At 38.5% G+C, this 22,262-nt stretch overlaps 1 protein-coding gene across 6 annotated transcripts in view; it reads right to left on the reverse strand.

The window, feature by feature from the left end:
* The window catches only part of KAT6B (lysine acetyltransferase 6B), a 231,524-nt gene that overhangs the window by 157,352 nt on the left and 51,910 nt on the right, over positions 1–22,262 (reverse strand). For all 6 annotated transcript variants that reach the window (XM_024740855.1, XM_024740850.1, XM_024740845.1 and 3 more), the window contains exons 2-3: positions 15,174–15,243; positions 10,650–11,528 (exon numbers count right to left, since the gene is read on the reverse strand). In XM_024740855.1, the coding sequence (XP_024596623.1) occupies positions 10,650–11,270 (621 nt within the window). In that variant the 5' untranslated portion in view covers positions 11,271–11,528; positions 15,174–15,243. The remainder of the gene's footprint in view (positions 1–10,649; positions 11,529–15,173; positions 15,244–22,262) is intronic.

Below are 22,262 nucleotides of genomic sequence, written 5' to 3' on the forward strand. Positions count from 1 at the left end.
AATGGTCAGAGATGGGATGTGCTGGCTTTGAAGGCAGAGGGAGGGGGCCATGAGCCAAGAAATGCAGACAGGCTGTAGAAGCTGCAAAAGGTGAAGAAACAGATTCTCCCCTAGAGCCTCCAGAAAGGAGCACAGTCCTACCGACACCTTGATATCAACCCTATGAGAACATGTTGGGCTTCCAACCTACAGAACTGGAAGACAATAAATCTGCGGTGTTTTAAGCCACTAAGTTTGTGGTAATTTCTCACAGCAAGTAATAGAAAACTAATATACAAAGGGTGAAAGGTTATTCACATGGTCTCAAAGTATCACTGTACAAATTACTTATTCACTGCAAAATGAAAAAGGTGCCTTTATAAAGAGAGATCTGGCAGACACCACCTTAACCAACTAATCAAATAAGCACTGCCAGTAACAAGACAACCTGAAAGAATGTGACAAAAAAGGAAATACACAACATGACCCATGCAGTATTCTCGCCGAAAATATTTACTCTGAACCTAATCATGAGGACCTAATCAGACAAACACTAATTGTGGGACATCCTACAAAACAACTGGCTTAGACTCTTCAAAACTGTCACTGACAGAAGAAGTAAAAAAAGAGTAAAAACGGTTCCCTATTAAAGGAGACATGACAACTAAATGTGATGCAAGATTCTTAACTGGATCCTAGCTGAAAAACAAAAGTTATAAACGACATTTTGGGTCCATCTGAAGAAATACGGACTATCTATTAGATATAACACTCTTGTTTCACTGTTGAATTTCTTACATGAGATAAAAGTATTGTGGTTATACAGGAGAATGTTCCTTGACATATAATTATTATAATTTAATATCATAATAAATTTTTTTGCTATCATTTTCAAACAGTTCAGCCAAAAAGTGTGAATATGTGTATGTATGTGTATATACACAAACACACACACACACGGGAGAGAAAGAACAAATGTGGAAAAATGTTAAAAATCAGTGAATCTAGTGAAAGAAATATAGCACTTATTGCACTACTCTTTCAACTTTTCTGCAGTATTGCAATTTCATAAATACAAAGTTAAGGGGGAATCGTCTTCCTGGCTCCCACCACTGCCTGCTTTTCCTAGTCTCCTCACGTCCTGCCAGTACTGTAGCTGGAACAGCTTATATTCTTCAAACTGCCCACACTCTTCCACTAGCAGATTCTGTGTTCTGCTGCTTCACTCACATCTCAAGGCTCAATAGCTGCAGTTGGGTTTCGATATAAGGTAGAAGCTTGTACATGGTATTAAAATACCGGTTTGGGAAACTAGTTGATCAAATATCAAACAAGAATCATCATTTCATGTCCTTAATACTAGACTTTAGTTTGAGCACTCTTTGTTGCTCTTATTATTGTTTCTCTTACGCCATATAATCTTTACTCTCTGTTTTCTTGAACTTCGTCATCGCATTTATGATCTGAGATGGTCACAAGCATGGCAGTCAACCATGGACAAAAATCAAAACTGGTGGCATCAGAAACTACTACAGACACATTCAAGCGTGGCCTCTGGCTCCCAGCCCACACCACTGTGAGTATCACAGGCAGCTCAGACCAAGGCTCACCTCCTTCCTGTAGGCCTCATTGCTCTCCATATGGCACCTTCCCAACATCAAAGAAGATGGAAGAAATTATCTAAATTTACCAGGCTAGTCCCATTCCCTCCCTTGAACTGTGGAAGAGTCACTGATATCTTAATTACCTATTCTGCAATACCTTTTTCTGCATGCTGAGATTTTGGAATGCTAAAAAAAAAAGGGGGGTGTGGGGTGGGGTGGTACTAGACTAACAGATGGAGGATTAGGAACAAAAGACCTCCCTGACAGGAGAAACAAGAGCTAAGACGTTTGTATACCTACTATAATAGCACAGAGGAACAAAAATTGAACTTGTAAATAAAATTAAGTTGCTCTTCTGAAATGCCTGTCTAGCTACAGACAGGAAAAGGCCCAGCATGGTTTCTATGTATGCTTATGCTGTTTCTAATAGAAAGGATACAATCAAGCCAAAACAAACATCTGTTAACCAGTTAAGTTTGTTAATGAAACAAAATTGCAGCTGGTTTTATCAAAGATCAAAAGTGAAGCAAATTAGAGAAAGGATGTATGAACAAAGCTGGTTTCTAAAAACTAATGGCTAAAGAATTCTAAACCCACTTGTCAAATTAACACAAATCCTTCCTGGATTTTGCTTAGACCACTGATTAGTATTTATTTTGTATCTTTGAAGAAACCAGCCTCACAGTTTAAATCTAATATCATTTACTCTAGAACTCTGCCTATATAGTTCACTTTGCAGCGCTTTCAATGTATTACATTTCACAAAACAAAGCAAAAAATAAAAAAGTTACACTCTACCATTAATATTCTGCTAATTAAAAGGTTCGCTTATAAAAGGAAGAACAACAGTATACAGTTTGCAACTCCTAGAGACTTCTCTGGGAAAGCAGTCCAGTCCTAAGCATAAGCATGATAACAGTGATTGGCATTTCACAATGAGCCCTGCCAGGCCTCCTTCTCTTACTTCTATAAACTCCCCATCACCACCTGAAGACAGTGAGATAAGAGCACCCACACACAAACAAAACACACTTTCCTCATGGCGCTGCTAAATGAAAATGTCACAAATTACATGGCTGACTCATTTGCAAACTTTAATTTAGTGAGCTAATTGATGTTTATGTACTCAGAAACATTAATAGACTGGAAAGATCAAAGTACCTGAGAAGATGCAGATTCACATGTGAAATGCTGGTTTAACTGGAGAAGAACAGTTCAATCAAATCTACTGTAGTTTAATGTACAGGCCAAGAAAATTAAGTTTATAAACAAAACAAAAAGTCATGAATTTTCCAATCAAAATTTGCTATTGCAGTGATAAAACAATCACATTTTCTCATGTATTCTTTTTACATTACAAAGATAAAATATATAAAAAGAATATAGACCTTCGTTCTGAGAAACATTATAAAAATCTTCGCCATCCAAGATATGGTCAGAATAAATCAGCAAACAACACTTAACTGTTAAATAACTTCAAAGCTACAAAATATAGATTTTTCTTAGCACTCAAAGTATAACAAATACAGCTGTTATAATCCAAATAGGTATAGGGAACACAACAGTAAATTCCTGAAAGCTGCTGAAAATATCCAAAATTAGTCAAGAAATTACACCCTTAGCAGCCTTAATGCTTGGAAGAAAATACTATCAGGAAATCAAAAACTAGACTGCTCTATATATCATTCACGTCAAGGTCAGGAAAAGGCAGCTATAATGTCAAACATATCTAAGATCCAAAGAGTTAAAAAGAATACTTAACACTCATTTTAAGAGTCCAAAATCCTCTGACATAATGTTTCTATTTTTCCTGAAACCTATTTCATTAGAAGTCTAGACAAGTCCCATCTCTATAAAAGTTCAAAAGTGGAACATGCTGTCACTCCTGAGTGCGAGAGAAAGACGCATCCTTCCCTTGACCCGACTAACTAGTCTTAGACAATCTGAGGGCTCTCTCAACAACACCCCAGCAACTGGTACTATCTGCTCACAAAAGCAGTCCTAGTGCTATTTTGAAGAACTTCTGAAGCTTACCCATAGGAACAACATAACACAATCCTTTTCCTTCCCTGACCCTGGAACAGCACTATGGATTCACCTAGTCATTCACATTATATAATAGGTTTCTGTCTGACTTCAGTCATTCTAAAACCTACTTTCATTCATACTGATCCCAAAATTCAGGTTACAGAATATGGAAGAGTGTATTCTGCCGTATTTAGGCCTTTATCCAACTTTCAGTTGAATGCACACAACTAAGCACTCTTTGAGAAATGTGACATCTGCAATACAAAGGACACCAATTCAAAGGAAAACTGAGAAGGACAACAGAGAGGAGGTCATTTGGACTCTATAATTAGCAGATAAAAAATACACACATTTCTGTCAAAAAGATCCAGAGTTGTCTGAAACCATGAACAGTTCTCCTAGGGCTGAGAAACTTCTGGAAGCCTGCCACATCATAGAACAATATGGACTAGGGAATGGTCCTTCACAAAGTACGGGAGATTGGAAAAGTTCCAGAGGGGGATGAGGATGGTCTCTCTAGGGCAGGGAGAAAACTGAAGAAAAGAAAATCTAAAAATAAAGTTCTTTTTTTAAAAAATTTATCTACTTTTTATTTTATTTATTTTTGGCTGTGTTGGGTCTTTGTTGCTGCATGTGTGCTTTTCTAGTTGTGGTGAGCAGGGGCTACTCTTCCTTGTGGTATGCAGACTTATCATTGCGGTGGCTTCTCTTATTGTGGAGCATGGGCTCTAGATGCGCGGCCTTCGGTAGTTGTGGCTCGTGGGCTCTAGAGCACAGGCTCAGTAGTTGTGGCACAGGGGCTTGGTTGCTCCGCGGCATGTGGGATTTCCCGGACCAGGGCTTGAACCCATGTCCCCTGCATGGGCAGGTGGATTCTTAACCACTACGCCACCAGGGAAGTCCGTAAAAATAAAGTTCTTTTATTTTTTTTTTTATTTATTTATTTTTTTGCGGTATGCGGGCCCCTCACTGTTGTGGCCTCTCCCGCCGCGGAGCACAGGCTCCGGACGCACAGGCCCAGCGGCCATGGCTCACGGGCCCAGCCGCTCCGCGGCACGTGGGATCCCCCCGGACCGGGGCACGAACCCCTGTCCCCTGCATCGGCAGGCGGACTCCCAACCACTGCGCCACCAGGGAAGCCCCAAAATAAAGTTCTTTAAATTACACCATTTACACAACACAAGAAACTGATGTAGGATGTACATTAATCTTCTATTTATGGAAATATTTCATACTAATTACTCCACCAAAAACCCTAATAAAATATCTCCCTAAAAGGAGGTGGGGGACAAATAGAATAAACAACTAAACAGGCCAAAACCATGAAAAGTGATTTTTAATATAGTTCTGTCTCTCAGCCCCATTTCTGATCATCTGTGCTCCTTCTGAAACTCATTTTTATTTTTTTCTTATTGACAGTATCATTGTGGTAATTACGTTAGAAGGTTTTTCATAAGATTGTAATACAGTTATTTCATTTCTTCAAGAAAAAAACATCAAAAGCCCTACCTGGTATTAGAAGTGTCTCTCTTTCCAACTATAGCTGCCTAGAATGAGTTCCCATACTATGCACTGCACTAAAAACATACCAAGATTTGACACTTAATAAATTTTAGGAAGATATTCCCAATAAAGTGAAATACCAAGGAATGTTTAAAATTGAACCAAACTGATTTTATAAAAATGCTAAAGCCCTGGGGCTTCCCTGGTGGCGCAGTGGTTGAGAGTCCGCCTGCTGATGCAGGGGACACGGGTTCGTGCCCCGGTCTGGGAAGATCCCACATGACGCGGAGCGGCTGGGCTCGTGAGCCATGGCCGCTGAACCTGCGCGTCTGGAGCCTGTGTTCCGCAACGGGAGAGGCCACAACAGTGAGAGGCCCGCGTACCAAAAAAAAAAAAAAAAAAAAAATTGCTAAAGCCCAAATGTTCAAATGGAATCTTAATGCTACAAAATGTATAGTAATAACTGAAGTCTGTCTTAGAATATCTGACTTTCCAAAGTCCTCATAATCTGACCTAATTGAGCTTTACCATTTTTAATGAGAAACACTAATACTATCCTTTAGGAGTTCCCTCACCAAGTCAAAGATAAAGTTTTATCTTCAGTGGTTTAATTCATTTCCATATCACCTCACCAAAGAGAGCTTTCTTAAATAAATACAAAGAACTTACGCTAAGGAGCCAGTATGGTAATATCCAATTTGAATTCTAGACTATCAGAAGATGTGCAATTACATTTCAGAAAGGAAGGAGCTCTTCTATTTTAACTTGCATTGTATTCCTCCTAGCAGTCATGCATAGGAATGATGATGATGTTACATTTAATTAGACACAGATTTACTATTTTCCCTACTGCTTTCCCATACTGCTAATATTATAAATAGTGCCTGCTTTAAAAACTGTACTAAGTTCATTGCAACTACCAAATTTAAAACGCCAGAAATCTATTTGTTGGGGGACAACTGCTTCTAAGCATTTGAGGAACTGGAAGAGATACCACTGTTAATGAAAAGCCACCCCTGTTGACCAAGTATACAGCCCACTGGTAAAGAGGTCTGGAGTCAGACTGTTTCATTAGAATCTTGGCTTCACCACGCACCAGCTCTGAAAGTGACCTTGGACAAACTGCTTAGGCTTTGAGCCTCAGTTTTTCATCTATAAAATAAGGATAATAATCTATGGCCCTCACAGTTATTATGATAAGGAGACAGTAAATGTAAGGCACCTGGAATAGTGCCAGCATTTTAACACTTAAGAAATGTTATTATTTTTACCATTTTTATTTTCTTTTTTACAATTAAACTGTTCAACAAAGGTAACCAGAATAACAGCTTCTTGAAAGCCATTAGTTGGCTAATTGTGATTGAATGACTTCATCTCTGTACAGTGGCCATTTATACCATAAATGTCCTCCCACAATGTGAATTTTACAGACCTCTAGCACATCAAGAACAATGATAATCTGCCTTTCAAAGATAGGAGAACAAGTCCTAGCTACATGAAGCTATAGTACAACTAATCGACATATAGATCCAAGTTCAACAGCTGAAGCAAGAATAATCAAAAGCCAACAACCAGCATACATATATGGTTTTAGTATAAGAAACTCAAAGTATTTTCTACAGTACAAAAATGTTCCCATTGGTCTTTGACACTTTAGATTCCTTTGAAAATCTGATAAAAACTATAGACCCTGCACAAAGGAAAATGTGTGGATACAAACGACTGTTCTATTTCAGGGGGTTTGTTAGCCCACCTACCCCAAACTCATTCATGGACCCAGGTTAAAAATTTCTATTACATTGACCTAGAAAGTTTACAGGGTATTAAACTATTTATCCCTTGTAATCTCAAAGGGCAATATATTCTGATGTACTTTTTATTACATTTTTCAAGGGAAAAGGCTATTGTAATATACAATAGAAACAGTACAATACATTCTGGCCAAATCGGCAATCTGATTTTCATTTATGTTTATTTGTCCTTTTTTAAAAATTAGATTATGATTACTCAACACAACTAATCCCCAAATTTCATCAAATAAAAATTCTAGGACATATTTTCTCAGCTTTCCTTGTTATATGATGATGCTAACTGGACAATTTAAAGATCAGCATCATAAAAAGAGCAGGAACAACTGCATGATAAGCAATAAATCACTCTGTTCTCAATTCTAGACACTTTCAGACATGAGTCTTCCTTCAGACTAAAAATACTTCTGTATAGATGCTGTATGAAAAAAATATAAGGATGTCAAGAAATGATGGGCAAGGTTAAAGAGTAGGATAGGAAAGGGACTGTGGAAAATCTGTAGTTATTCCTCTATCACAAGTTGATACTCCCCTGGACCACAAAATTATTAAAACATGCTATTAAATTGCCTAAAGCTGCCTGAATTAGTCCATGCACCTGATAATTATAAAAGCTTAATATACCTTAGAGTAATTTATATATATTTAAAACAGATATCCAAAGCCATCAAGAAATGGCTCTATATTCCCTTAAGGAATTTCCTCATGGTGTAAGCTTTTATAAAAATATTTAGGGCTTCCCTGGTGGCGCACTGGTTAAGAATCCACCTGCCAATGCAGGGGACACGGGTTCAAGCCCTGGTCCGGGAAGATCCCACATGCCGCGGAGCAACTAAGCCCGTGCGCCACAACTACTGAAGCCCACATGCCTGGAGCCCACGCTCCAACACAAGAGAAGCCACCGCAAGGAGAAGCCTGCGCACCGCATCGAAGGGTAGCCCCCACTCGCCACAACTAGAGAAAGCCCGTGCGCAGCAACAAAGACCTAACGCAGCCAAAAATAAACAAATAAATTTAAAAATATATAATGAGGGACTTCCTTGGTGGCACAGTGGTTAAGGATCCACGTGCCAATGCAGGGGACATGGGTTCAAGCCCTAGTCCGGGAAGATCTCACATGCCGCGGAGCAACTAAGCCCGTGCACCACAACTACTGAGTCTGTGCACTAGAGCCTGCGAGCCACAGCTACTGAACCCACGAGCCACAACTACTGAAGCCCGCGTGCCTAGAGCCCATGCTCTGCAACAAGAGAAGCCACTGCAATGAGAAGCCTGCGCACCGCAAAGAAGAGCAGCCCCTGCTTGCTGCAACTAGAGAAAGCCCACGTGCAGAAAGACCCAATGCAGCCAAAAGTAAATAAATAAACAAAACATACATATAAAACAAAAATAAACAAATGGGACCTAATGAAACTTCAAAGCTTTTGCACAGCAAAGGAAACCATAAACAAGACAAAAAGACAACCCTCAGAATGGGAGAAAATATTTGCTAACGAAGCAACTGACAAAGGATTAATCTCCAAAATATACAAGCAGCTCATGCAGCTCAATATCAAAAAACAAACAACTCAATCCAAAAATGTGCAGAAGACCTAAACAGACATTTCTCCAAAGATATACAGATTGCCAACAAACACACGAAAGTATGCTCAACATCACTAATCATTAGAGAAATGCAAATCAAAACTACAATGAGGTATCACCTCACACCGGTCACAATGGCCATCATCAAAAAATCTACAAATAATAAATGCTGGAGAGGGTGTGGAGAAAAGGGAACCCTCTTACACTGTTGGTGGGAATGTGAATTGATACAGCCACTATGGAGAACAGTATGGAGGTTCCTTAAAAAACTAAAAATAGAACTACCATATGACCAAGTACTGAACTACCAATCCCATTACTGGGTATATACCCTGAGAAAACCATAATTCAAAAAGAGCCATGGACCACAATGTTCATTACAGTTCTATTTACAATAGCCAGGACATGGAAGCAACCTAAGTGTCCACTGACAGGTGAATGGATAAAGAAGATGTGGCACATATAATGGAATATTACTCAGCCATAAAGAGAAACGAAATTGAATTATTTGTAGTGAGGTGGATGGACCTAGAGTCTGTCATACAGAGTGAAGTAAGTCAGAAAGAGAAAAACAAATACTGTATGCTAACACATATATATGGAATGTAAAAAAAAAAAAAAAGGTTCTGAAGAACCTAGGGGTGGGACAAGAATAAAGACGTAGACGTAGAGAATGGACTTGAGGACATGGTGGGGGAAGGGTAAGCTGGGATGAAGTGAGAGAGTGGCATGGACATATATACACTACCAAATGTAAAATCGACAGCTAGTGGGAAGCAGCCACATAGCACAGGGAGATCAGCTTGATGCTTTGTGACAACCTAGAGGGGTGGGATAGGGAGGGTGGGAGGGAGATGCAAGAGGGAGGAGATATGGGGATATACGTACATGTATAGCTGATTCACCTTGTTATAAAGCAGAAACTAACACACCACTGTAAAGCAATTATACTCCAATAAAGATGTTAAAAAATACATTTAAAAAAAAAGAAAAAGAAAGAAATTCTAGGGTTTCAATTGGTCTGTGGAAAGGCAAATCACCTGGTCCCACCCAGTTTGTAGAACTGGGCCTCTATCAGCTTAAGGCAAGAAGGGAAGCAGGGTCTATCTTATGCGCAACAGTATCCAAAGAGGAAAAACAAGTCATCAGGAGCACAGCTTTTCCTAACACTGTTTCCATCACTTCTGAAAATGCAGTTAGCACATACAACCATCACCCTTTCTATCAACAATGGCTAATGGCTTACAAGATGTAAAGTTAACTGCTATCAATGCATCCACTCACCCAAAGGACAGACAACAAGCCCCCAAACTGGAGGGCCGAAACCTTTATAAACAATTTGCTACTGCTCTGTTTTGGTTTTAGTTTGGGCAGTAATTTCAATAGCTTTGAAATAAAACAAAGGAAAATCCTACTTAACCAAAGACTTTAAATTGTAGCAGTAACTTAAGGAGAAATCTGCCATATACGTATAACTATTATGGAAATGACAGAAGGCCCAGAGAAACCAAAGATTATAAGATACAGTATGAGACAAAATAAACATTCACTTTCACCTGCTGAGAAGTGAACAATAACAAATGACTTTAAATTGAAACAGGCAGGATTTAGGTCACATATTAAAACAGTTCCAGTAATGTACAGACTATCAGTATTAAAATAATTAGTCTATAGATTCTTCTTCTCTGAAATAACAATAAAGGGAAAAATATATCAATTATACCTCACAAAGCTAAAAAAATAAACAAATAATACTTTTAAAAGAGAAAAACATATAATGGCCTTTCTTGAATTTTTGAAATATATATGATCCTGCCTTGAGGAAGGAAGATTAAAGTTATCTATCCTGGTCCCTTCAAGCACCCACGGATTAGCAATTGTAGTTTAAAAAACAAACCACATAATCATCACATTAAATTCTTAGTCAACCAGCGAGGAAGCCCTTAATATGTTGTAAAACAATAGAGAACAATTTATACTGTAAAACAATATATACCTCTTAAAATATATAAGCCTGCTCTGAGGCAAAACATTTTATTTTATCACAGTTAACTCAGAACTTATGTCTGTATAAAACTTAACTGAAACTCTACAAGTCAAATGGGCAATATTTACAGTGTATTGACATTCTCTCTGCACTTACCTGGTCTTTCTCATGGGGTAGAAGGCTGACAGGTGGGAGCGACGATGGGAAAGCACTGGGGTATTTCGGAGCCCCTTTGCCATCTAAGCCTCCATAGTTGACCTTGTATTGCGGTCCGTCTTTCAGTAGCCTCCCATTGTTCACCGCACGTTTGGCCCCCAGTCGCAGCCGCTGCTGAAAGGCTGGGTTGGTGGTGGTGCTTGTGAGATCACTTTGACTTCTGAGATACTTCTCTATGTTCTTCAGGGAGGAGCCATTGGGCTCCTCAAGTCCTTCAATTGCTCTCCTCAGAAGTTTATTCCAATCCACATTGCGGAGATCATTACATGATCCTCTAGACCCCTTGGCTGACTTAGGAAAAGTGCCTGGTTTAACTGATGAAAAGCGCCCAGGGTTGTCTGGGTCCTTATAGGAGGCAAGGCCTTTGTTGGTGACTTTGAGAACTGAGCCATCCTGAACACTGAGTTCCAGCTGTTCAGAGACTGTCTTCTTATCCAACCCATGGGAAGTGCTGACTGCATGGCAGATTCTCTCTTCGGAGGGCCTTTGCTTTTGCTTTTTTATTTTCTGTATAGCTTCAAGAATCCACTCTGTATAAAGTGGGTTTGCAAGTTTTACCATGGTTGACAAATGACTTCTTCAGTACAAAAGTTACCCATAGAGGTTCTCCTTGTATTTAACAGAACTTGCACATTTGAAAGTCATTTACAATTCAACAAACGGCCAGAATATTCCAGACCATATTAAGCAACATCTTACAAACATCCATCCTTTAGAGATTAAAAAGAGGACAAACAGGCAATGTTGATAGTTGTCTTATTTGACCAAGAGGAAAAACTGCGTTCGGGTGAAGAACATCTTTAAACAGGAAATCAAGACCTTAAAGGATTAAAAAGGGGAGAAAGGCTCTTAATAATGAAACTTCTAAAAATAAATTAAAAGACTCTTTAGTATTACCTTTTCAGATGCAAAATGACCACAGAAGTAATGACAGGCAGGTATTATGTAACAAAGCCAGAGCGACTATATTTGCCAAACAGAAACTGGGTCACAGCCTGAGAAGGAATTTCTTTTAGGATTTTACACGTTATTTATATGAGTTATTCATGGGGCATTTAAGAGACCACATCTAAGCTATATATTTAATGGATAACCTTTATTGAAATTAATAAAATTACATGACAGTGGTTCAAGATATATGTCTACTATAAACATAAAATCAACATCAAAGAATAAGTCTATGATGCAAAAAATTTGATGGAAGTATATTAAACTTACTTCAAAAAATCTGAAACTTAAAAAAAAAAGGCAGAGAGATTTTGTAGTGTTTTGTTTTTATATTGATTCTATGCCTTTTGTATTAAATTATTTCTAAATATTTTAGACTTTTGTCACTATTGTAAGTGGAATATGCTACTAATATCCATTTCGTTCTGGTTATTGTTAACATAGAAAAGCTATTTCTTTAATGTTTGATTTGTATTTAGCCATCTTACCAAAATAGCTCATTAATTCTAGTAATTGTTTTTCTATACTTTCTTGGTTTTTCTAAGTATACAATTATATTGTTACTTCTCTTCCAATAATTATATTGATTGCTTTATGTTGTTGTCTTCCTCCCCTTGCTAAACCTCAAAAAAATGTCAACTATAATAGTTATTGTAGGCATTTCTGTCTTGTTCCTAAACTTAATGTAAAAAATGTAGAGTCACTATTTAGAATGATGTTTTTTCTTGTCTTACTGATCAGTACATTCAGCACACTGTTGAAGTGCAGTAGTGATCATGATTATTTTCATCCTTTATTGATTTTAAAGGAAATAGTGCTAACATTTCACCATTTAAAATGATGCTTGCTGAAAATTTTTGATGGATACTTTTGACCAAATTAAAGAAATTAATAAATTCATTTAATCATTTAAAAAAGAAAAAGAGGGAATTCCCTGGCAGTCCACTGGTTAGAACTCCGCACTTCCACTGCATGGGGCAGGGTTGGGTTTGATCCCTAACCCTGGTTGGGGAACTAAGATGCTGCAAGATGCACGGTGCAGCCAAAAAAAAAAAAGCAATGATCCTGATTCTTCTATTTCAGCTAAACATTCTATTTCCCAAGTCTCACAAGTAAGAAAATTTCCCATTGAGCCATTTCTACAGAATCATGTTTTCCCATCCCTTTGAAGAGGGTTGGTGACATTCTCTAACCCACAGGTTGGAAAACTGAAACTAATGTAGCAACATAACCGGTCACCTTTTGAACAATAGAAAACTCCAGGTGCCTTACTACCCAGTTAGCTCATGAAACTGCTCAATTCGAGCAAGGTTTGTACAAATCTGATACCAGGTAGGGAGTGATACTGCTCTCTGAGAACCTCCTGGTGTACACAAAAATCCCCTAGGTCTCCAATCTGGTATTGAGTACACCTGCCAAGAGCACCAGGCCAAAGCATCCTGGCCTGGGAGTTGGGTCATATCTGGGCTCTAACCTTGCTCTTCACAGATAATATCCACATCTTAACTCTTTTTTATAGTTTAAAGTTTACAGGGTGTGCTTGCGTATAACTTGTCATGTAATCTGCAGGATGACTGAAGGGGTAAACTGAGGCTCAGGGGAAGGTGGAACTCACTCAGGATAACAGTCAGTAGTAGACTCAAGGCTCAAATGCCATTATTCTAAAGTCTAAGTCAGCGCCATCTTCACCTGAGCCATGACTGCCTGCTCTAGCTAGTTCCGCCTCTGCAATTAGACTAATAGTATGCATGCCAGTCCTACCAATGTCTAACGGAGAAACCCTGGGAAAATGACTTAACATTTCCATCACTTTACCTGTAGGGAAATAACAGTATATCCCTCCCAGGATTGTTGAGAGAATTAAGTGAACATAGTATCTAATATTCAGTATATAGTAGCTATCATCACTTCCATCCAATACAATGTCTATACACTCTGAAAAATGTCTCATAAAATATAAAATTAAAGTTATCTCTGGTTGTTTACTTATATTTAATGTACCTCAAAGGGGAAAATAATGTCTTTCCTCAAAACTTTAGCCAGATACACTGAAGAATTTAACATTTGCTCTCAAAGATTCTGTTGCTGAAAACAATTAGGCCATTGAACTATACTAGTTCAGTCAGCTTGAAAGAGGCAATTTAAAAAGGATTGTCCTTTTTGCAATCAGTAAGCTGTAGGTTCACTCCATTTTTCTCCCCTCAGATTTAGAAACTTGGGGCTAAAGGGACCTCTGAGGTTATCCAGTCCAACCTCTAGTTAAACAATAAAAGATCCCTTTTTCAATATCCCCAACAGATAGGCCATAAAGTCTCAAAATACTTCCAGTGATTAGGAATTTGTCACTTCTTAAGACAGCTCATGCCACTGTTGGACAGCTCTAACTGTAATATATTTCTTGCTCACAGGAGCCAAAATCTGCCTTCCCATAACTTCTACCCACTAGTCCTAGTTCCCCTGGAACAATCTCAAGAAATTCTTTAATTATGAGGAGCCTTCATATACTTGAAAACAAGTATCTTTTGAAAACTGCTACAATCAAACGCCATTCTACCTCCACCTTGGACCACTCATATCCCAATTCCTTAACATGCCCACATTATCACAGGTTTCCAAGCACCTCCTCCTCTTGGTCACTCATTAGTTTGGCTAATGCCCATCTTAAAATCTGGCATTCCAGGCATTATCCAATTATAAATGCAACCCAAGGTAACATGAACTTCCTTACCAGGCCTGCCATACAACTGGCTCATGCCAAGCAGGCAGTCCAACTAAAAATCCCAGATATTCTTTCAAAAATTCTGTCAAGCCGAGTCTTTTCATTCTCTTCCTTATGCAAATTTAAATGCTGGGATTTTAAAATTTTATCACAGTTCAAGTACATCTTGTTGGTTTGAGTCTGTCTTCCAACCTGTTAAAAATTGTTTTGAATCTTGATTCTGTCATCTATGTCATCTGCAAATCTAATAAGCACTCCCCTTTGTGTCATTATATAAATTATTGACTGTTAGACTTGGAACAAGGTGTATTTAGGAATGAAATCATTGGCTTTGATAGTGCAACCACTTTCACGATAGAACACAGGAATCACTCTGCTTTAGTAAGTTTAAAACAGGAAGCTGATCTTTCCAAGGTAAAATGGTTTGGGGCAAAATTTCATTAGAAGACATTTCACCATGTCCAAATAATTATTTCATCTTTCATCATTTATTCAGGATGAATCAACTAATTTAATTTGATTGCACAAAATACAACTGCAGGAAGCAGGATAAGAGGTCACAGAAAAGTATCCAATATTGCAAAGTTACTTTCAGGCATTTTGGTTACACAAGCAAACGAACATACATTAAAACAAAACACATTTCATAACTAATAAACACTTAAAATATACCTTCATGACAAGCTATTACCACAATCTTAACCACAGTTAAAAGAATTGTTCATCTCCATTACCAACACATTTCAACAAGACTGACATTTTATATCTTAAAAATATAATAAAACAAGGGAAAATACCAGAATTGGAACTCCAAGTGTTTTAACAGTCCATGACAAAAAAGAAGATTGTCCAGATCTTCAGGCAAATCTGCCAAAAGAAAAAAATGTAAATGTTAATTTGGGCATGAGGACATCCCTAAAATTCAGCAACCATCTATGGATCGCCACAACTATTCAATCCAAACAGCTGCAGTGAATTTACTGGTATACTATGTTTGGTGGTATGTTAGCTCTTTCATACCACTAAAGGGTATTTAAGAACATGGAATTCAGGACAGGACATGAAGCCCCACAGCGAGTGCCTAAAGAAGTAAACTTTCACTCTTCTTTAAGGCCAGACCTGTTCTCCGAATTTTAAAAAATCAGGTTTGTGATGGAGTCTAAAAAAGAATTCCATCATTTAAAAAAAATAAAATAAAAAATCCCACTATTACTCAAATAGCCAGGCAGGTATAACATTTTGTCTAGAGGGAAAAAAAAGTCGAACATTGTTTAAAGATCAATATTAACTTTCCCAGGCAACATTCACTATTTGTCCCAAAGGTCACCTGGCATCTAGGTACTGATTGAACTATCAAGATATGGCCAATAACTGCACCTAAGAGAAGGATGCACCATTTTCCACAATAGTAAGTACGTGCTTGTACAGGTCACATTTCAGGGCAGTAGTGATCATTTTTACTTCAAAGGCAAAAAATAAATGTAAAACAACACTGTGAATAGCTGCAGTTTGATAGTGTACAAAACAACCAAGCAACCTTGGATCCCCTTTCTCCCTTCCCGCAGCCACAGACACACACCCCACTCCTCAATTTAATATCAAAATTAGCTCTCATCTGACACCAACCAACAGTTAACTAGGCAGAAACAGATGTAACTCAGCAGCTCTCTGCTACAAGCCGAATCAGTGTTAAAAACATACACACACACAGAGCTAGGAGAGGAACAAAATCAGAAGTCTCTTATCTGCAGCCAATTCTCAACTAAACACATGTATATTATCCACTTTGTATATTATCCACTGCAAATTTTTTAATCTTAGGCTGGTTTGTTTCTAACATCCCACTGGCCCCACTGTAAATTGGTATATGCTAAGAGAATAGATTGAAAACCAATTTAATTTTAGTCTAAGCAGTATCTAACTAGAAAGACAAATCTAAGGAAAAATATGCATAATTCATTCAAAAGGCAAATAGAAATGTTTCTGATTCAGAATTATCCATACCACTTCTCTTTTCCAGAGGCCTAGGATTTGTTTCATATGTAGACAGCATATTCTATTACAAGTACAACCATAAAAACCATTATTCTCTTTTCATTTTTTTCTATAAAAACTTGAAAGTTGGACTAAAAGCCTATCAAAATGAGAATAAGTCATTCCAAATTAATTCTGGGGACTCATGCTACATCAAAATTAAATTATTCCATTTTCTAAGGTTTTGAATCATTTTATTTTTAACTACAAAATAACATCAGTAAATTATATGGTTGTATCATACAGTCTTATAGTAAAACACTATTTACATCACTCATTACACACTATTCTAAACAGATCTAGAGAAATGCTTAGTCCAACACTGAGCTTTTGGCTTCATTAGTATTATATAAATATCAACACTATTCATAAATACACATGTCAGCAATAAGAAGAGTCAAAATACCCTGGATCATAAATAATATGTGAAGCCTCCTCTAAGCTTTTGCTAATGTGTGTTGTTTCAAAATCAATGTCATAACACTCAAGTCATGAGATTGTGGATGAGCCAAAAACAGTGGTAGAAAAAAATAAAGATTAATAGTAGAGTTTACTCTTTTGTCATCCTGAGTTTCGCTTGCTAACAGTTACTTTTAGCTCTCTCACTTTTATAGGCTCCTGGATTTTTTCACAGCCTGCTATGTAATTGAGTGAGGATCCACAAATCTTAACAATATCTTCTGAAACAGAACATACACTGCTTAAGGGAAGGGACCTTAACTTTGCTTCTGTAACCACCCAACACAGAGCATTAGCACAGCTGCTCCAAACAGCATCCTCGGTGAACAAATATCTGCTGTCTGACAACAATCAGATACATCCATACGGTGATACTGGCTAACTTTCAAGTCCTGGATGCATCTATTTCCCTTAAAATTAATGCTCAAGGCCCAAAACATGTGAATTGGGAGGTGAGGTTATAAATACTAATCAAAGAACAACCAACAAATATTTAGTGAGATGTTGTTCTGTGAGTACAGCCCTATGGTAGATACTGTGGGTATAAGAAGCGATTAAGCACCATTTGGTGGTTCCTCAAAAAGTTAAACATAAAATTACTGTATGACCCCACAATTCTACTTCTAGGTATATACCCCCAAAGAACTGAAAACAGGTACTCAAGTAAGTACACGTACACTCATGTTCATGACAGCACTATTCACGATAGCCAAAAAGTGGAAAAAGGCCAATGTCCATAAACAGATGAATGGATGAAGAAAATGTGACATATCCATACACTGGAATATTATTCAGTGATAATAAGAAATGAAGCAGTGATACATGCTACAACATGGATGAACCTCAAAAATACGTTGTGAAAGAAGCCAGACACAAAAGGTTACGTACCATAATAATCCCATTTATAGGAAACATCCAGAACAGATAAAGCTATAAACAGAAGATAGATTGGTGGGGCCTAGGCAGGGATGGGGGAAGTGGTTAGGAAAAAACTGCTTAATGGGTAAGGGATTTTATTTTGGAATGATGACAATGTTTGGAAACTACATAGAGGTGGTGGTCACACAACACTGTGAATATACTAAATGTCACTGAATTGTTCACTTTAAAATGGTTAGTTTTGGGCTTCCCTGGTGGTGCAGTGGTTAAGAATCTGCCTGCCAATGCAGGGGACACAGGTTCAAGCCCTGGTCCGGGAAGATCCCACATGCCACGGAGCAACTAAGGCTGTGTGCCACAACTACTGAGCCTGCAAGCCACAACTACTGAGCCCATGCACCACAACTACTGAAGCCTGCACACCTAGAGACCAAGCTCCGCAACAAGAGAAGCCACCATAATGAGAAGCCCGCGCAGAGCAACGAAGAGTAGCCCCCTCTTGCTGCAAGTAGAGAAAGCCCACATGCAGCAACGAAGACACAATGCAGCCAAAAATAAATAAATAAATTTATAAAAATAAATAAATAAAATAAAATGGTTAATTCTATGTTATGTGAATTTCACCCCAAATTATGTTTTTAAAAAAGAAATAAAGCACTAAACTATAATAATAGCAACCATTGTCCAACACCTACTGTAGACCAGGCACTTTACATAGATTATCAGTAAGCCTTAAAATAACCCTGTAAGGTAGCATTGTTGCCCGCATTTTGCAAAAGAAAAACTGATTCCTGAAGGTCAAGACCTCAGACCACTAAGTCATGAAAGATTTTAATTCAGATGCTAAAACCTAAACACTTTCCTGTCTCTCCACTGGTTTTCAAACTAGGCTCCTTGGATCTCTTGTGAGAAAGTGCCTTGGGTATGGGCACCACCTGCAGGTGCCCTTGTGGGTTAAACACTAGGGCCACCATAATCCTTTGCACCAAACAAAGATCTCTACCTTAACTATTCTATGTATAATGGGCTTCTCCATAAGATTCACTTAAAAGAAAGGGTTCCGCTGAATACAGAATGAAAAATGTCTGACAACAACTGTGACTATTCCTTGTTGAGTGTAGATGGATAAAACATCCCTTGGACGGAGAGGACTTAAACTGACCTTGAAAGACAAGGCAGAACTTGGACAATTGCCTGGCCTCTCCACCCCAATTCAAATCCTTTGTGGCCCAGTGCAAACAGACACCTTCTCAGAAGCCCTACACCACTTTGCCTAACAGGAAGCTTTTAGCTTTCTTATTATTTGGCATTCATTTTCCACTTTGTATTTTGCTTACTCATACACGGACCTCATCTCCCCTACTAGACTGTACAATTCTTCTGTGTGTGTGTGTGTGTGTGTGTGTGTGTGTGTGTGTGTGTGTTTTTAAGAAATGGCTTTTATTTATTTATTTTTGGCTGTGTTGGGTCCCCGTTTCCGCGGCAGGGCTTTCTCTAGCTGCGGCGAGCGGGGGCCACCCTTCATCGCGGTGCACGGGCCTCTCACTATCGCGGCCTCTCTTGTTGCGGAGCACAGGCTCCAGACGTGCAGGCTCAGCAGTTGTGGCTCACAGGCTCAGCTGCTCCACGGCACGTGGGATCCTCCCAGACCAGAGCTCGAACCCGTGTCCCCTGCATTGGCAGGCAGACTCTCAAACACTGCGCCACCAGGGAAGCCCTAGACTGTACAATTCTTAAGAAGAGGACTCATGTTTGATTCATCTTGGCGTGCCCCAAGACTTCCCAGGACCACAACTTAACATAAGAGGGGCTCAATGCCTATTTGTTAAATGAATGCATCAGTAAATGAATGAAGGGAATCTAGGAGAAGGCACAGAGCTAAGAATGAGCTGTCAGACTAAAGGGATACCTAATCCATGTGCATGCCTGGAGTGGGGATGTGTTGAAGAGGAATAAGAAATAAAGCTGGCTGTGACAAAAGCCAGGCTGAGGCGTGTGAACATGACAGATGAAGTAACAGAAAGCCACTGCAGGAGTAGTGACACAATAAGGTATAGTGGAGTGCAAGCACACACACACATGCACGCACACACAAATCTGTTGAACGTTTGAATAATTCTGGCAATGGTATCCATCCAGTATAGGCTGGAGGGAAGTATGACTGAAGGAACAAACAAAAGCAACCAGTATTTCCTCTCTCCACATTATCAATCGTGTTCAACTTATATTTATGAGCCTAACTCAGCAGCAAGCCCAGAGTAGGCACTCCATAAATGTTAGCTGAATTGAATATTTAATTCCCCATCTTTTTATAATAATACTAAGTTCTTTCTCACTACTCATTAACATAGAGAGTTTTCAATTCATAAGCTAATAATGTTTTCCAAGGATTTCTAAGAGGCTAAATCACCATGAAAATTATCATTTCAACTAATACATATTAGATTAATTGGAAGTTTAATTTTTCATGTCATGCGCTCCTAGTTGACAATATCCTTGTTATGTCATTAAACTATAATTGTGTAAATCTGCTTCAACAAACAATAACTGAACCATCAATAAACTATTATGGCTTCCATAATCCCTAGCAAAGATTAATTTCAATATCATCATCATAAATTAGTAGAGACATGTCCCAAATCTCCTGGTGAAGCCCATGAATTACGTTTGCATAGTCATCCCTGCATTTAAGTGCTCAAGAGTTTCAGTCTCTAAACTTTAATCACACTGTTAGGAACCTCACAGGAAATTTGATCCCTTGTAAAACAGAGGATTTTAGAGACAAGATGAAAAGTCATGTGAAGTCATCAGGCCTTTGGAGCCAGGGTACACTGATTAGTAATGATGATATTATAACTAAGCACTTTCACTTAAGAAATAATCAACTAAATTTAGAGTATCTTTTTTGGCATTTAAAAATTGCTATTCAATCCTAGTTTTCTTCCAAATCTCAGATGAGCTTTAGCTGGGTTTTAATGACAAAGACTGAGAATGACATATTAAGAAAAAAATCTGACATCTGAATTTTTTAAAGATTATTTTGAAAATACACATCATTTCAGAATTCTGCATTAACTTTATCACAGATGTCTTCAACCAGGATATCCAGTGAAGCCTTAAAACACATTAGGGTTGCCCTCTGAGAATCTCAAGAAAATTACAGATCTATTTTTTAAAAGGAACACATGTACATACAGACATTTGCATACAATTTCAAGGGCTTACAGAACCTCTATTGCCCATCCAAGGACCTCTTAAGGTCCACGCACTACTCTACCTATTTTAACATACACAGAGAAGTCAACAGTTTTATCCGGTTTCACAATAATTATCTCTATGAGTGCTTAAAGTAGCACATATTACATTAAAAGAAAGTTATTCTCATCGGTTTTGGATCTTATCAAACAGGCTTGTGTTAACAAGGTGATGTGCTATGATGGGATGGATCTAGAGAGTTCAGGAATCAAGTCCCCACCTTGTCAGCTACCTAAACTGTGGGATATTGGACATGTTACTGAATCAATCTAAGTCTGTTTTCCCGCTTGTAAAAATGAGAAAAATGTACAGTTTTGCAGAACTGTAAAGAGGAATAATTGAGATAACAAATATGAAAGAACCAAGGATGGTGGCAGACACATAGCAGGAACACAATAAAATGCTAGCTCATAAAAGGAAAAGGCAATACAGTCAGCTGGAGACCTATAAAATCTAACCTGGCTGAACTTCCGTCTATATGACCATTTTCTCCTATGAGACAGGGAAAGTCAGCACCTGGCTCTTAGTTATAGTTGCAGACAAGTAAAAATTCAAGACAGAGAACAGAAGAAAGTGAAGAAAAGCAAAAACAGATTTGTAATGGTGAGGATGGGGTCAAAAGAGTGTATCTGACTCATAATCATACATCTTTTAAGGTCAGTAAAGCTTTTAGAATACTGATAGGAGTATATCTACTTAACCTGAGGGTAGGAAAAGAGTCTTAAAACAAGACACAAAAAACACTAACCAGGGCTTCCCTGAGTGGCGCAGTGGTTGAGAGTCCGCCTCCCGATGCAGGGGACACGGGTTCGTGCCCCGGTCCGGGAAGATCCCACATGCCGCGGAGCGGCTGGGCCCGTGAGCCATGGCCGCTGAGCCTGCGCTCCTAAGCGGGAGAGGCCACAACAGTGAGAGGCCCGCGTACCGCAAAAAAAAAAAAGACACCATAGAGTGAAAAGGCAAGCCAGAGTATGGAGGAAGGCATTTGCAACACACACACAGGACAAAGAATTTGTATCCAGAGTAAATAAAGAACTTCTAAATAGCAATGAAAGACACAAGGACCAATTTACAAAAAGGCGGGTGGGAGTGACGGCCGACTTAAACAGGAACTTTACAAAGGAGGAAATCCAGGTAGCCGATAAATATATGAAAAGCTATTCAACCTCCTTACTAATCAAGTAAATGCAAAGTTTACCAGATTGCCTAAATTGAAAAAACTAAGTTGAGGAGGATGAGAAGCCAGGGATCGCATATAT

This window comes from Neophocaena asiaeorientalis, unplaced genomic scaffold (assembly GCF_003031525.2).
Source record: "Neophocaena asiaeorientalis asiaeorientalis breed wild unplaced genomic scaffold, Neophocaena_asiaeorientalis_V1.1 scaffold484, whole genome shotgun sequence".
Classification (NCBI taxonomy): domain Eukaryota; kingdom Metazoa; phylum Chordata; class Mammalia; order Artiodactyla; family Phocoenidae; genus Neophocaena; species Neophocaena asiaeorientalis.